At 48.3% G+C, this 12842-nt stretch overlaps 2 protein-coding genes across 3 annotated transcripts; one reads left to right on the top strand and one right to left on the bottom strand.

Annotated features, from left to right (window-relative positions):
- Positions 1-43: 43 nt before the first annotated feature.
- On the bottom strand, positions 44-3367 carry cdk9 (cyclin-dependent kinase 9 (CDC2-related kinase)). Its single transcript, XM_032570746.1, has 7 exons — positions 3212-3367; positions 2951-3064; positions 2074-2155; positions 1898-1988; positions 1660-1826; positions 1415-1586; positions 44-844 (listed from the first exon to the last, which is right to left on the bottom strand). Exons 1-7 carry the CDS (start codon positions 3250-3252, stop codon positions 330-332), a joined length of 1182 nt encoding a protein of 393 aa, XP_032426637.1. The 5' UTR covers positions 3253-3367; the 3' UTR covers positions 44-329.
- A 1529-nt stretch (positions 3368-4896) lies between these two features.
- On the top strand, positions 4897-12634 carry fpgs (folylpolyglutamate synthase). 2 transcript variants are annotated; one of them, XM_032569357.1, is made up of 15 exons: positions 4897-5076; positions 6870-6998; positions 7074-7127; positions 7261-7325; positions 7992-8106; positions 8850-8927; positions 9087-9148; positions 9583-9685; positions 9774-9851; positions 9925-10072; positions 10397-10480; positions 10552-10699; positions 10773-10848; positions 10926-10992; positions 11205-12634. In XM_032569357.1, the coding sequence occupies exons 1-15, from the start codon at positions 4927-4929 to the stop codon at positions 11576-11578; spliced, it is 1731 nt and encodes a 576-aa protein (XP_032425248.1). In that variant the 5' UTR covers positions 4897-4926; the 3' UTR covers positions 11579-12634. The 2 variants fall into 2 exon arrangements, with proteins under 2 accessions (XP_032425248.1, XP_032425249.1); XM_032569358.1 differs by lacking the exon at positions 4897-5076 and adding an exon at positions 5083-5436.
- Positions 12635-12842: the final 208 nt, after the last annotated feature.

Here is a 12842-nt window from a genome sequence, read left to right as displayed (position 1 = left end):
CCTCTTTGGTTCCTCCTGACCCTCAAACAAAATGACAAACGAGTTCATGAAAAAAACACATTTTATTAGTGTGTGGTTCCGGCCCAGTGGACCGCTCAGAACTCGTTCTTATAAATAACCTGAGGCAGGTCCAGCTGGAACCGATCAGAACCAAGAGCGGTTTCCCTTCTGGACCGAACAGGATCGTTAAAACTAAACGACGGACCGGTCCAGAACCGGGTCAACCCAAACGTCAGCAGAACTCCGGGTCAACCCAAACGTCCTGAAAGTAAACGTAAACGATCCTGCAGGAAATGTCAGTAAGAGCGTCTGTGTGGTTCCGGATCTGGCTAGAAGACCCGGTCGAACTCGGTCTGGCTGGTGGTGGCCGGGTTCCGGTTCTGGTTGGGCTGCTGCTGCGGCATGTGGCCCCTGCGCCGGGGCGGGGCCAGGTACTCGAACATGGACGTGTTGTGCGTGGACAGCATGTTCTTGAGGTCGGACGGCATGGGGTCGGACCAGAAGAAGTCGTGGTTGAGGGCGTCGTCGCTGTCGACCCGCTGAGCCGGGTCCAGAACCAGCAGCTTGTCGATCAGGTCCAGAGCGTACGCGTCCTTGACGTAGGCCTTTAGCCGGTCCTTCACCTTCCTCTTCTGGCCCTTGGGCAGCTCCATCTTCTGGTACAACTCGTACTTCTTGTCCACGGCGGGCCAGGCCTCGGCCGTGATGGAGCCGCACAGCTGGCTGATCAGGGTCAGCTGGTGCTGCTCCGTGTTGCCCTGCATGATGGGGCTGCGGGTCCACATCTCCGCCATGATGCAGCCCGCCCCCCACAGGTCGATGGGCGGCCCGTAGTCCCGCTCGCCTGGAGGGGAAACAGCCAGAGAGTCAGCAAACACAGCTCCCCCTGCTGGACAAACACTAAATACAGAAACAGCTCCCCCTGCTGGACAAACACTAAATACAGAAACAGCTCCCCCTGCTGGACAAACACTAAATACAGAAACAGCTCCCCCTGCTGGACTAACACTAAATACAGAAACAGCTCCCCCTGCTGGACTAACACTAAATACAGAAACAGCTCCCCCTGCTGGACTAACACTAAATACAGAAACAGCTCCCCCTGCTGGACAAACACTAAATACAGAAACAGCTCCCCCTGCTGGACAAACACTAAATACAGAAACAGCTCCCCCTGCTGGACTAACACTAAATACAGAAACAGCTCCCCCTGCTGGACTAACACTAAATACAGAAACAGCTCCCCCTGCTGGACTAACACTAAATACAGAAACAGCTCCCCCTGCTGTTTCTATACACTCAATACATCAAAACCTGGCATTTAATCCAGTTTTTCACCACAACAATAAATATTTCTGTATGGAGGATAGATGCTGAAATTATTAGGAACCAGAACCAGCATGTAGTTTCTCACCCAGCAGCAGCTCCGGCGGCCGGTACCACAGCGTGACGACCCGGTTGGTGTAGCGGTTCCCCTGGCTGTTCTTGGCCAGGCTGAAGGCCCGGGCCAGGCCGAAGTCGGCCAGCTTCAGGACTCCGTCTCTGGTGATCAGGACGTTGGCCGCCTTCATATCTCTGTGCAGAATCTGAGGCAGAACCAGAATGTTAGCGGACGTCATCTCCAGAACCAGAAGCAGAACCGGGCCGGACCGGGCTCACCTTGTTCCGGTGGATGTAGTAGAGGCCGTTGAGCAGCATCTGCATCACCTTCTTGATCTCAGCCAGAGTGAACTTGACGTTGGCGTTGCTCAGCAGGCCGGCCAGGTCGTGTTCGCAGAAGTCAAACACCAGGTAGATGGAGCCCTTGTAGCGGTTGAACTGGGTCGCTGGGCCAAACACACGGAACCGTGAGAGCTCTGAAAGCGGGTCGGGCCGGTACCAGACCTGGAGGACCAACCTTTGGTTCTGCAGATCTCGATCAGGTTCACCACGTTCTCGTGCTTCAGCAGCTGCAGGATCTTGATCTCCCTCAGAGCCGTGATGGGGAACTGGAGGAACCGGGTCAAAACGGGTCAGAACTCATTTCAGGTCAGTAGAACCCAGTAGAACCCGGGTCAGAATCCGGTTTCTCACCCCTTCCTTCTCGTTCTCCATCAGAACCTTCTTCAGAGCGACCTTCTTCCCGGTCTGCCGGTGCTTGGCCTTGAACACTTCCCTGTCAGACAGAAGCAAACGATCACAGATGATCCTGAGTCCAGACGGGAAGGTTCTACAGAACCTCCAGGAAAATATGAACATAGCTCACCTGATGTGGGGTATGAGTTTTATATGAACTCTGTTAAAAATTAAATCTGTGGCCTGGACTACCGCCCCTTTAAGACCATTATAAAGTCCAGCCAAGCCTGAGACGAATACAGATTTATTAAAAATCTATTTATCATCACTGGAACTTTTAATAGAGCTTTTATCCCTGACATGTAGCAAATATGATCAGAAAAATCACTAAAGTCTGTTAAATACTCCACCGTGGCATTTAACAGACTTATTCAGTGTAGAATAATAATAATAATAATGACAATAACAATAATAAAGCAGCAGCTCAGGTCAGATATAGAACACCTTCAGGTTGGTATTTTTATGCTTCCAGACCTGATTCCAGGTTTTTAAAGAACCCAGGCTGAAGGCAGAACCACCCAGTCCAGGTCCGACTGGACTGATTAACAGAAAGCTGATTAACATCAACTGACTGTTACTTTCACCACATCAGACGTTTTACTTTTACTTTAGTAAAATGTCTGGATCCTCTACGCACTGCGAGTATCAGACAGTTAATGCGGAGTGAGACCTCTTGTTTCTACAGCAGCTTTGTTGATATTTTCCTGTTCGTCTTTTTGGAGACCAAGAAGAAACAGCAACAACCCCGCTGGAACTGGGCCTTTGGGTTCTGGTTCGGAAGCTGATTCCAATCATTTTCTGAAGCCAACAATTAAAAGCTGATCATGTTCCTCACCCAAAGGTTCCCTGTCCGATCTTGGCCATCTTCTCATACTTGGAGAACTCGTCGCAAAACGGGAACTCCACTCCGTCGTAGTATTTGGACATGATGGCGGCCTCCCGGTCGGGCCTGCGGAGGGAAATAAAAGCCGTTTTTCACCTCAATCTGGAGCCTTTTTGGCTGAACAGAGAGCTGGGCGCGATAAAAACAGCTCCATTAACGAGCCAGAACAAGAACTGAAGAACATTATTGAGAGAAAATGAGAGAAATTCTCACTTTTCAGCCGCGGTGGCGTTGCTTGTTTTCTCTCGCTGCATTTTGGCACCGGAAGTGGCTCTTCTTTGGTTTGATCTAGCGGATGATCAAATAAAAACCCGGAGCCCTACCGCCACCAGCTGGAGACAGGCTGCAACTACAACATGTGTTACTGTATATTTTTCTTGAGCGACCCGTTACTGTTTTGAAATCAGTTTTTTCATAGTAAGAAGTTAGTCCTTTAAATTGGTTAGAATTAATAAAGCTTCTTAAAGTATTCTACATATTGTTTCAGAAAAATGTTTACATTAATTAAAAAAAAAATCTAATTATCTATTTATTTGGTGAATTTATCCATTAATCATTTAACCTTTTAATTTACATTTTTTGCCTTCCTTACTGATAATTCTGTTGTTTAATTAAATAATTTTAGGAATTGCATCCATTACTTTATGCATATTTTTATTCTTTTGATTTATTTAACAGATCTGATTAGCAATTTTTAATTTATTTTAATCAATTTTTCTCATTTACTCTATCACTGTTATTTAAAATGTAAATTTTAAATGATTATATATATTATTTTTGTATTATTTATTCATCATATTTTTGTGAAGTTATTTATTTACTAAACTGTCAACCTTTTTATATAAATTTTTAAATCAATATTTTGTAAATCTGTTCAGTTTGAACATATATATATATATGTTATATACATGTGATATATATGTTATATATATATAAATTCCCTTCTTATCCTCTGAGCTCGGGTCCTCTACCAGAGGCCTGGGAGCTTGAGGGTTCTGCACAGTATCTTGGCTGTGCCAAGGATTGCACATTTCTGGACTGAGATGTCTGATGTTGTTCCTGGGATCTGTTGTAGCCATTGGTCCAGTTTGGGGGTGACTGCCCCGAGGGCCCCGATGACCACAGGCACCACTGTGGTCTTCACCTTCCAGGCCCTCTCCAGTTCCTCCCTGAGGCCCTGGTATTTCTCTAGTTTCTCGTGCTCCTTTTTCCTGATGTTGCAGTCGCTTGGTATTGCTACATCTATCACAACGGCTTTCCTCTGTTGTTTATCCACTACGACAATGTCTGGTTGGTTCGCCATTACCATTTTGTCTGTCTGGATCTGGAAGTCCCACAGGATCTTAGCTCTGGCGTTCTCCGCCACCTTTGGGGGTGTTTCCCACTTTGATCTCGGGGTTTCCAGTCCATATTCTGCACAGATGTTTCTGTACACTATGCCTGCAACTTGGTTATGTCGTTCCATGTATGCTTTCCCTGCCAGTATCTTGCACCCTGCTGTTATGTGCTGGACTGTCTCAGGGGCCTCCTTGCACAACCTACACCTTGGGTCTTGTCTGGTGTGGTAGATCTGGGCCTCTATTGCTCTGGTGTTTAGGGCCTGTTCCTGTTCCTATATATATATATATATATATATATATATATATATATATATATATATATATATATATATATATATATATATATATAATGTTTATTAGGTATTTTTGAACATTTATACAAAAAGAGAAAAGGAAAACCATAATATATTTTATACTTTATGGTTCATATTTTGGCTGTAACGCGCTTACGTCCAGAAAATAAACTTTTTTTTTTTCTTTATTCCAGAAAATAAACTAAAACAGTAGAAGGGCGTCTCTGGACGTCATCACGCATCTGAAAGGGCCCTCCCATATTTGGTCGTGGCTTCCTGTGACTCCCTCCGCCTCATGATGGCGTGTCTGCTGCGCGTGCTGCAGCGGCACTCGGCGTTTGGCGCCTCGTGCAGTGAGCGGGACTCGGTGTTCAGGTTGGCGAGCTGGGCCGTCCGGAACCACAGCACCCAGGCGGCTCCTCACTTCCCCGGCATGGAGTACCAGGTAGGGAGGCGGCGCTGCGCGGCGCGGCGCCTCCAGGCGCTGCTAGCCCGTTAGCTCGGCCAGCGGCAGTTTGATAAGTTTGAACCGAACCGTAACTTCGCACCGGGTTGAAGAGAGAAATGGGCCCAGTTAGAGATACTGGGAGAACAGCGCAGAGCTAATGGAGGCCGACTGGTGCCGCGGTCCACTGGGTCAAAGTACAGCTGGACATGTGGACTCCCGGTCCTGATCAGTAGAAGGAGGTGCTACTGCAGAACCGGTTCTGATTGGACCTCTCGGTCCAGTTTTCAGACTAAAGCATCTGCAGCGCAGTCAGACTGGATGTAGCTGCAACACTCACAGATTCTGAGCTGGAGTCAGGTATGCACTTTGACTAGGCCACTTTAACACATGAATCGGCCTTGAACTGAGCCAGGAGGGCGAACCAGTTCAGCACTAAGAGCCGGTTCAGAACTGTGATGAACTGAGCCAAATTAATGCTGAACCGGTTCAGCACATCACCTGCTGAAACGTTGGCTGTTCATTCTGCTCAGGTGTGTTTACATTTGGTTTGGATCCGTTAGATTCTGGAAGCAACTTAACGTGTGTCAGTGAAAACAGGACGATGATTCGATTTAAGTTTAGTAAAACCCTGAGCTCCGTCTGCCAAACGTGGAAACGTGGGATAATTTCCTGGCTTGGCTCACATCTATGTCAGAGTACTGAGGTGACCTCTACCATTTGCATATTTAACATTTTAAACGTAATTTAAAATCTAAAACGGGTCACTGGTTCCCTTCCTGGACTCAGCAGTGTTAGTTATTTAGTGTAACTGAATATAAATGTATATAAGCAGCACTACAGTCACTACACACACAATACTGCTGGTTCTTAAAGTAACACAATATTTTAACAAACTTTTTACTTCAACTGTTTATTTTCTTTTTAATGAACAATTTCCTGCCCAAAGACGTGGAAATTATTATAAACAGTTTCAAGGTCTTAAGTTTCATACATTAAGTTTATTTTTCAGTAACGTATCTATTCCTGGGAACCCAGATGGTTACAGAAACATTAATATTCAAGCATTAATGTGTTTAAATACTTTGAATATGACAACTAAATTAAAACTCACTCATAGTTAAACACAGCAGGTCTGGCGCACATTAATAAGTGTAGATATTAATTTGAACTCAGAGTTTCTGTTTTTTTCTGCCAAATCCTTGAACCTGCCGCTCTGAGCGTCACGGCGACGCGCAGCATCGATTGTGTTCATATGATCAGAACCGGTTTGGGTTTCGGTCAGCGGCACCAGAACCTGCTGGTGACAAAATGTTCCCTCCTGTGTTGTTGGCAGCAGCAGCTGGTTGTGCTTCATTCCCTCCTCTGGACTTTGATGCGGCACAAAGTTCACCAACATGAAGTAACCAGCCGACAGAAACACACCTGTTGAGGAATGCTGTTACCATGGAAACAGATTTTAGTCCCAAACGATTCGGGTCCATCTAACGTCTCTCCTAGACCAGCTAGCTTTAGCTTAGCAGAACTTCACAGCCTGCGCTGCTTTTGCCAGTGCTGCCTTCAATGAGCGTGGGAAATTTCGGTAAGAGTCGCACAGGATCTCAGACGAACTAAACCGTTTCTGCTGCTAACCGGGTTCAGCTCCAGCCCTCCTCCCCCAGCATGATGCTGCCACCACCAGTGGCTGAGCCAGTGGGTTAGTTCAGGTTCAGCTCTGCTGCATGTTGGGTTTGGGTCGTTGGTTCTGCCTGTGTTCCGGGTCAGGACGTCATCAGACCTACTTCCTGTTGCAGGACGCCATCTGGACCCTGAACACGCTGCAGAGCAACGCCAGCGTCCTGCAGCAGGCCCGCAGCGGGCAGAGAGACCCCCGGCAGCAGCTGCTGTCCATGCCGGGCTTCCTGGAGCGGGCCGGGCTCACGGTGGGTCCGCCAGAACCAGAACCAGAACCTGAACCTGCTCTGCTGCTTCAGGCTGACCCTCTGTGTGCTTTTCAGGTGGAGCAGCTGGATCACCTCAACATCATCCACATCACGGGGACCAAGGGCAAGGTGAGGCTCTTAAAGGGCCGGTACGCCGACCTGATGCAAGCACCTGGAACACGAGTTAGACCCCTGACCCCAGCCGCTCTGACCTCTGACCCCAGCCGCTCTGACCCCTGACCCCAGCTGCTCTGTCTTCCAGGGATCCACCTGTGCGTTCACGGAGCGGATCCTCAGAACCTACGGCTTCCGGACCGGGTTCTACAGGTGAGTCCGGTCCGGTGAGTCCGGTCCTGGTTCAGAACGAACCGACTTTAACAGCATAAAAATATTTGATTGTTTTCAAATAATTGTCAAATATGAAGAAACATTTAACGTTTTTTACATTTTAAATTTTTATTAATTTGATCTGTTTATTGATCAATAATTTTATTGAAGTTTATCAGTTTTTTACTTTTCAATTTTATTTATACATTTATGTACTTATTTATTTATATTTTTTATTTTTTGACTTAGTTTAGCAATTTTTGTCAATATATTTACTTAACTTATCATTTAGTTCATCATTCTATTTATTTTATTTAACAAGTTGTTTATAAATGTCTTTCTTTCTTTCTTCATAGATTAATTTAACAATTTATCAGTTTATTTGCTTTATATTATTTATTTATTAGTTTATTCAGGTTTTACTGCAAATGAACCAGATTTAGAGTAACGCTGCCCACAGCATGATGCTGCCACCGCCGGGCTTCACACTGACTCCAGAGGTTCTTCGGAACCGTTTGGGTTCACAGCTGTGGCAGAACCAGTTTAAACCGGTAAACCAGTTTAAACTGGTTTCCAGTCCAGGTTTCGGTGAAGCAGGTTAACGTTTTGGTTGAGCGAAGGCGTCTGATTGGACGACGTTCTGCTCTGACTTCCTGTTTCCTGCAGCTCGCCCCACCTGGTCCAGGTGAGGGAGAGGATCCGCATCGACGGCCGGCCAATCAGCAACGAGCTTTTCACCAAATACTTCTGGCAGGTTTACGGACGGCTGGATGAGACCAAGGTGAGGCCGACCAGAACCAGAACTAGAACCCGGCCAATAAACTCACAATCAGAGCTGTTGGATGATGCGTTTACAGACCAGAGAGAAAGTCAGAGTTTTTAGTGTTTGACCTGCAGATCAGAATCAAACGGTCCGATTGGTCCGGTCTGCTCTGCACTGGGCCCAGTTCCAGGAGGAGGAACCAGTTAATGAGTGTGCTGGTGTGGGGCAGAGCGTGACCTCCATGTGACCTCCATGTGACTCCACAGGCTGGCTTATTGGAGACGTTCAGGCCTCACTTTGAGCTTTGATGGTGACTGTGTGTCATGTATGGCAAACCCAAAGGGCCAAAAATCACCATTTTGCCATACATCTGGTTAAAGGTGACCTCTTACGATTCCTTTAATCCAGGTTAGGACTGGTCTCTATGGTTACTGAACATGTTCATTTCATTGTTTTTAACAAACTCGGATCATCAGGTTTCACCTCCTCCGTTCTGCATTTTTTCAGTTATTTTCAGCTCTTTTTATGCAAATGAGCTGTTGCTGGCCACGCCCCCAAACTCAATGTTTACACTTCCTCCAGGTGAAAATGGCTACAGCTCAGTAAGACTGAAGAAACAGTCAAAGATGCTGTGAAATATGGCCAAAATCCCATCAAAACAGTTTGTTATGCCTGAGGCACGGTGGTGGAGGGTTGATGGTGCGGGCTTGAAGTCCTGCTTGTCATTTCCTTAGTAAGTTGATTCTGACCTCTGACCTCAGGAGGCTCATGGAGGGACGATGCCAGCGTACTTCCGGTTCCTCACCATCTTGGCGTTCCACATCTTCCTCCAGGAGAAGGTGAGCTCCCGCCACGCAGCGTCTGATTGGCTGCTTCCCATCGCTGCATCTAATTGGCTGCTTCCCATCGCTGCATCTAATTGGCTGCTTCCCATCGCTGCATCTAATTGGCTGCTTCCCAACGCTGCACCTGATTGGCTGCTTTCTGCTTTCGTTCAGGTGGACTTGGCCATCATCGAAGTCGGGATCGGAGGAGCGTACGACTGTACCAACGTTGTCAGGTGGGACTCTGCTTAAAGGTGGACGCCGTCACTTTAAGGCTGGAAGCCATCCGTCCCAAGCAGAGGGAAATATTAGCTTAGTTTCATTTAGCTTGGTGTAGCGTAGCTTAGCGCCTGTTAGTATCAGGACAGGCTAGATGTTTGATTCTGTTGTTGAGTTCTAGAGTTTGATGCATAGGTTAGCTTAGTGTAGTTTAGCGTAGCTTAGCCTCGTATAGCTTAGCTTGGTGTTACTTGGCATAGTTTAGCTTAGCATAGCTTAGCGTAGCTCTGTCCAGCTTCTTGGGTAGAAAGTATTGGGACAGTGAAGATGTTGGGTTCTGGTTCTGGTTTAGTTCCTGGTTCTGTCGGGTTCTGGTGTTGGGTTCTTGTTTTGTTTTGGGTTCTGGTTCTGGTGTCGTGCTCCAGCCGCTCACTGACCCGTGCGTTCCCAGGAGGCCGTGGGTCTGTGGCATCGCCTCTCTGGGAATCGACCACACCCAGATTTTGGGCGACACCATCGAGAAGATCGCCTGGCAGAAAGCGGGAATCTTCAAGGTGCGTCTGGTTCTGGTCGGGTCCAGGTAGGTCCAGACTCCAGGTCCGGTTCTTCACTCAGGGGCTGATCTTTGTCCCGTTTGTGTAGCCGGGCGTTCCCGCCTTCACGGTCCGGCAACCGCAGGAAGCCATGGCGGTTCTGAGGGACCGGGCCAGAGAGATCCAGGTGAGTGTCCGAGTCCGGCGGGTCAGCGCCGCCGCCGGCCACCAACCTCACGTCTTCCCGTCTGCCGTCGCAGTGTCGGCTGCTGGTCTGTCCGGACCTGGACCGGTACCAGACGGAGTCCGGAGCGCTGCAGCTGGGCCTGGCGGGTCAGCACCAGCGCTCCAACGCGTCGCTGGCCCTGCAGCTCTGCCACACCTGGCTGCAGAGGAGGTGTGGCCCAGGTGAGGAAATACTGTTAACATCAGGATCGAATTTTTATCAACTTTGATGACATCACAGTTTTTTCTCATTAAAATTAGTTTTCTCATAAAATTATGAAATTATTTCCGCAATTAAATTTTTTTTTTTTTTTGCTTTACTTGCTCTGAAAACATTCTCTGGTTAGTTTGAGCTCTGCTGCCACCTGGTGACCGGAGGCTAGTTTATCGAGCATAAAGACCCCGCACCCAAACTATATGAGAAGTTCTGGTCTAGAGGTTCTGTGAAGAGGTTCTGGTTTAGAGGTTCTGTGTGGAAAAGCCCGTTTGGACTTCCTGTTTCTGCAGATTCAAGCCCCGCCCTCCCTGATCCGAACAGCAGCTCCGTATTGCAGGCGGACTCCTTCCGGCCCGGCGCTGCCATGGTGAAAGGTGAGTCCCGGAACCGTTCGGTCGGACTCGTAGAACCGGCACCGGCTCACGGTTCCTATGTTTGGTTCCAGGCCTGGCGGACACGCATTGGGCCGGCCGGAACCAAACGCTGCGACGCGGCGCCATGACCTACTTCCTGGACGGAGCCCACACCCACCGCAGCATGCAGGCCTGCGTCCAGTGGTTCCAGGAGGCCGCCCAGTCCCAGAGCGGCGCCAGGTGAGCCAGACTGGACCGGTACCGACCCGGGTCTGTGTGAAGCTGTTCCCGTTGACCTGCTGCTGTGTTTCAGTGGAGCCGTGGTCCGGGTTCTGCTGTTCAACTCCACCGGCCAGAGGGACGGTGCCGCCATGCTGAAGCTGCTGCTGGTGAGTCAGAACCGGGTCGGACAGAACCGGACCGGGTCCAGGTGGACTAATGGCAGCCTCTCTGCTCTCTCCTCCAGCCGTGTCACTTCGACTTGGCCGTGTTCTGCCCCAACATCGCCGAAACCGTCGCCACCGGCAACGCAGGTCAGAGCCACTGAACGCCGCTCTTCTGCTGAATGAACAGTTCAATTCTATAAGGAACTGTTCAGTTCTGCAGGGAACTGTTCAGTTCTGTCTTCTCGTATTGTTCCTCGTCTATCTGCTGATATTCAGTTCGTCTCTGGTTCTGGTTCTGGACCGGCTGGTCCAGCAGAACTTTAGTGTTTATATCTGAACATGGACCCGTCTCCTCTCAGACCAGCAGAACTTCAATGTCACAGTGGAGGCCATGCTGACCTGTTGCCTAGACAACGAGCGGAGCTGGCGTCTCCTTAGCGACGGCGGAGACGACTACGCGGCGCCGCTGCTGATCCGGGACGGCCCGGCGCCGCTCGCCGAGAGGAAGGCGGACTCGCTGGTGTTCCCCTGCATCCTCAGCGCCCTCCGCTGGATCGCCCAGGGAAGAGACCCGGTTCTGACCGAGCCAGCCCAGACGGCGCCGCCCGTCACACCCAGCATGGCCGCCAAGGCCGCGCTGCTTCAGGACGCAGCTCACATCCACATCCTGGTGACCGGCAGCCTGCACCTGGTGGGCGGCGTCCTCAAACACCTGGACCCAGAGGACGGGTAGACTGGGAACGCTGGGAACACTGGGTGATCTGGGAACACTGGGTGATCTGGGTAATCTGGGACGGATTACCCAGATTATCAAGTTCTTCCAGACTTGGTGAAACTGGACCTTCCAGGTGGATTACTGGGTTCTGTCCCGGTTCTGAAGCTCCTCTCTCACCAGTCGGGTCGTCTTGTTGTTTTGGACTTTCTTTACTTTCCAGGTGGTTCTGATCAGTGATTGGCTGCTGGGTACCATTGGGTCACAACGGTCCAATCACAGCCCGGTCTGCGTCTTAAACCCAACAGAACCGAACCAACCGTGACCCAGCTGACCTTCAGAACCAGAACCCGTTGAGGAGCCCCAGCAGGGGTCTGTTCAGTGTGAGGGCCCGGTTCTGATCGGACCGGGCCTTGGGTCTCTGAGTCTCACTTGAAGCTGAACTTGTTTACATGAACCGCTGGTCTCTGCTGGACGGGCCGGCGCTGCAGAACCGGACCCAGCAGAACCAGAACCTCTGCCTTCATGATGTCAGTCTCTCTGTGTTTCTGTCTCTTTTACTTTGTTTCGGTTCTGTGGGAAAGATTTCAACACTACTGAGGATGGTTGCGGTTCTGATCCGGTTCAGATCAGATTTAAATGAGCCTTAATTTAAATGGTTACACTGACACCTGCAGGCGGTGAAGGGTACTGCAGGCATCAGGATTAATGAATATTCATTCAGTCTGAATCTGATCCAATCAGGACGTTGGTATCGATATATTAATTCCATGAATTTCTCTCTAAACGTTTGGGAGTCGGACTGCAATGAAGATGTCAGAAAATGTTTAAATTATGGATTTATTTGGTGATGATGGTGCCAATAAAAAAAATGAAAATAAAAAATGGTTTCCTGCTTCCTGTTTGAGTTTCTGCAGCTGGAAAATGATAAAAACGAGTTTAAAACCGTGAAGCCAGTTAGAGAAACTAAACCCAAACTCAAGATCTTTTTATTAATCAATAAATAGATCATAAACGGTTTGATGCTGAAATGTATGTTCAGTAATTAAGTCTAAAATAAATGTTTAATTTGCATAATACAGGTTTTGGAGGATTAATTTTACTGTGAAATGATGTGAAGTAATGCATTTTAATATATTTATGATGTGGACTTTATTTAAAATATGGAATTTGATCATTTCCACTTGGTGGTAGTTTTCACAATAAAAGTCAATTTGATCACAGTAACTGATATTTTATGACCTTTAAAGTCAAACCCAGAAAAAAACAAGCTACAGTCACAATA

This window comes from Xiphophorus hellerii, chromosome 8, assembly GCF_003331165.1.
Source record: "Xiphophorus hellerii strain 12219 chromosome 8, Xiphophorus_hellerii-4.1, whole genome shotgun sequence".
NCBI lineage: Eukaryota > Metazoa > Chordata > Actinopteri > Cyprinodontiformes > Poeciliidae > Xiphophorus > Xiphophorus hellerii.
Note: the sequence above shows the minus strand (reverse complement) of the source record. Positions and strands in the feature narration are given on the sequence as shown.

Excerpts from the sequence above, each read along its gene's own strand:
- cdk9 (XM_032570746.1), bottom strand. The coding sequence starts at position 3,252 with ATGCAGCGAGAGAAAACAAGCAACGCCACCGCGGCTGAAAA. Across the intron at positions 2,156-2,950 it reads ATCGGACAGGGAACCTTTGG|GGAAGTGTTCAAGGCCAAGC; the intron begins GTGAGGAACATG and ends TCTGTCTGACAG. Across the intron at positions 1,989-2,073 it reads TGGAGAACGAGAAGGAAGGG|TTCCCCATCACGGCTCTGAG; the intron begins GTGAGAAACCGG and ends CGGTTCCTCCAG.
- fpgs (XM_032569357.1), top strand. The coding sequence starts at position 4,927 with ATGATGGCGTGTCTGCTGCGCGTGCTGCAGCGGCACTCGGCGTTTGGC. Across the intron at positions 8,928-9,086 it reads ACATCTTCCTCCAGGAGAAG|GTGGACTTGGCCATCATCGA; the intron begins GTGAGCTCCCGC and ends GCTTTCGTTCAG. Across the intron at positions 10,481-10,551 it reads CGGCGCTGCCATGGTGAAAG|GCCTGGCGGACACGCATTGG; the intron begins GTGAGTCCCGGA and ends GTTTGGTTCCAG.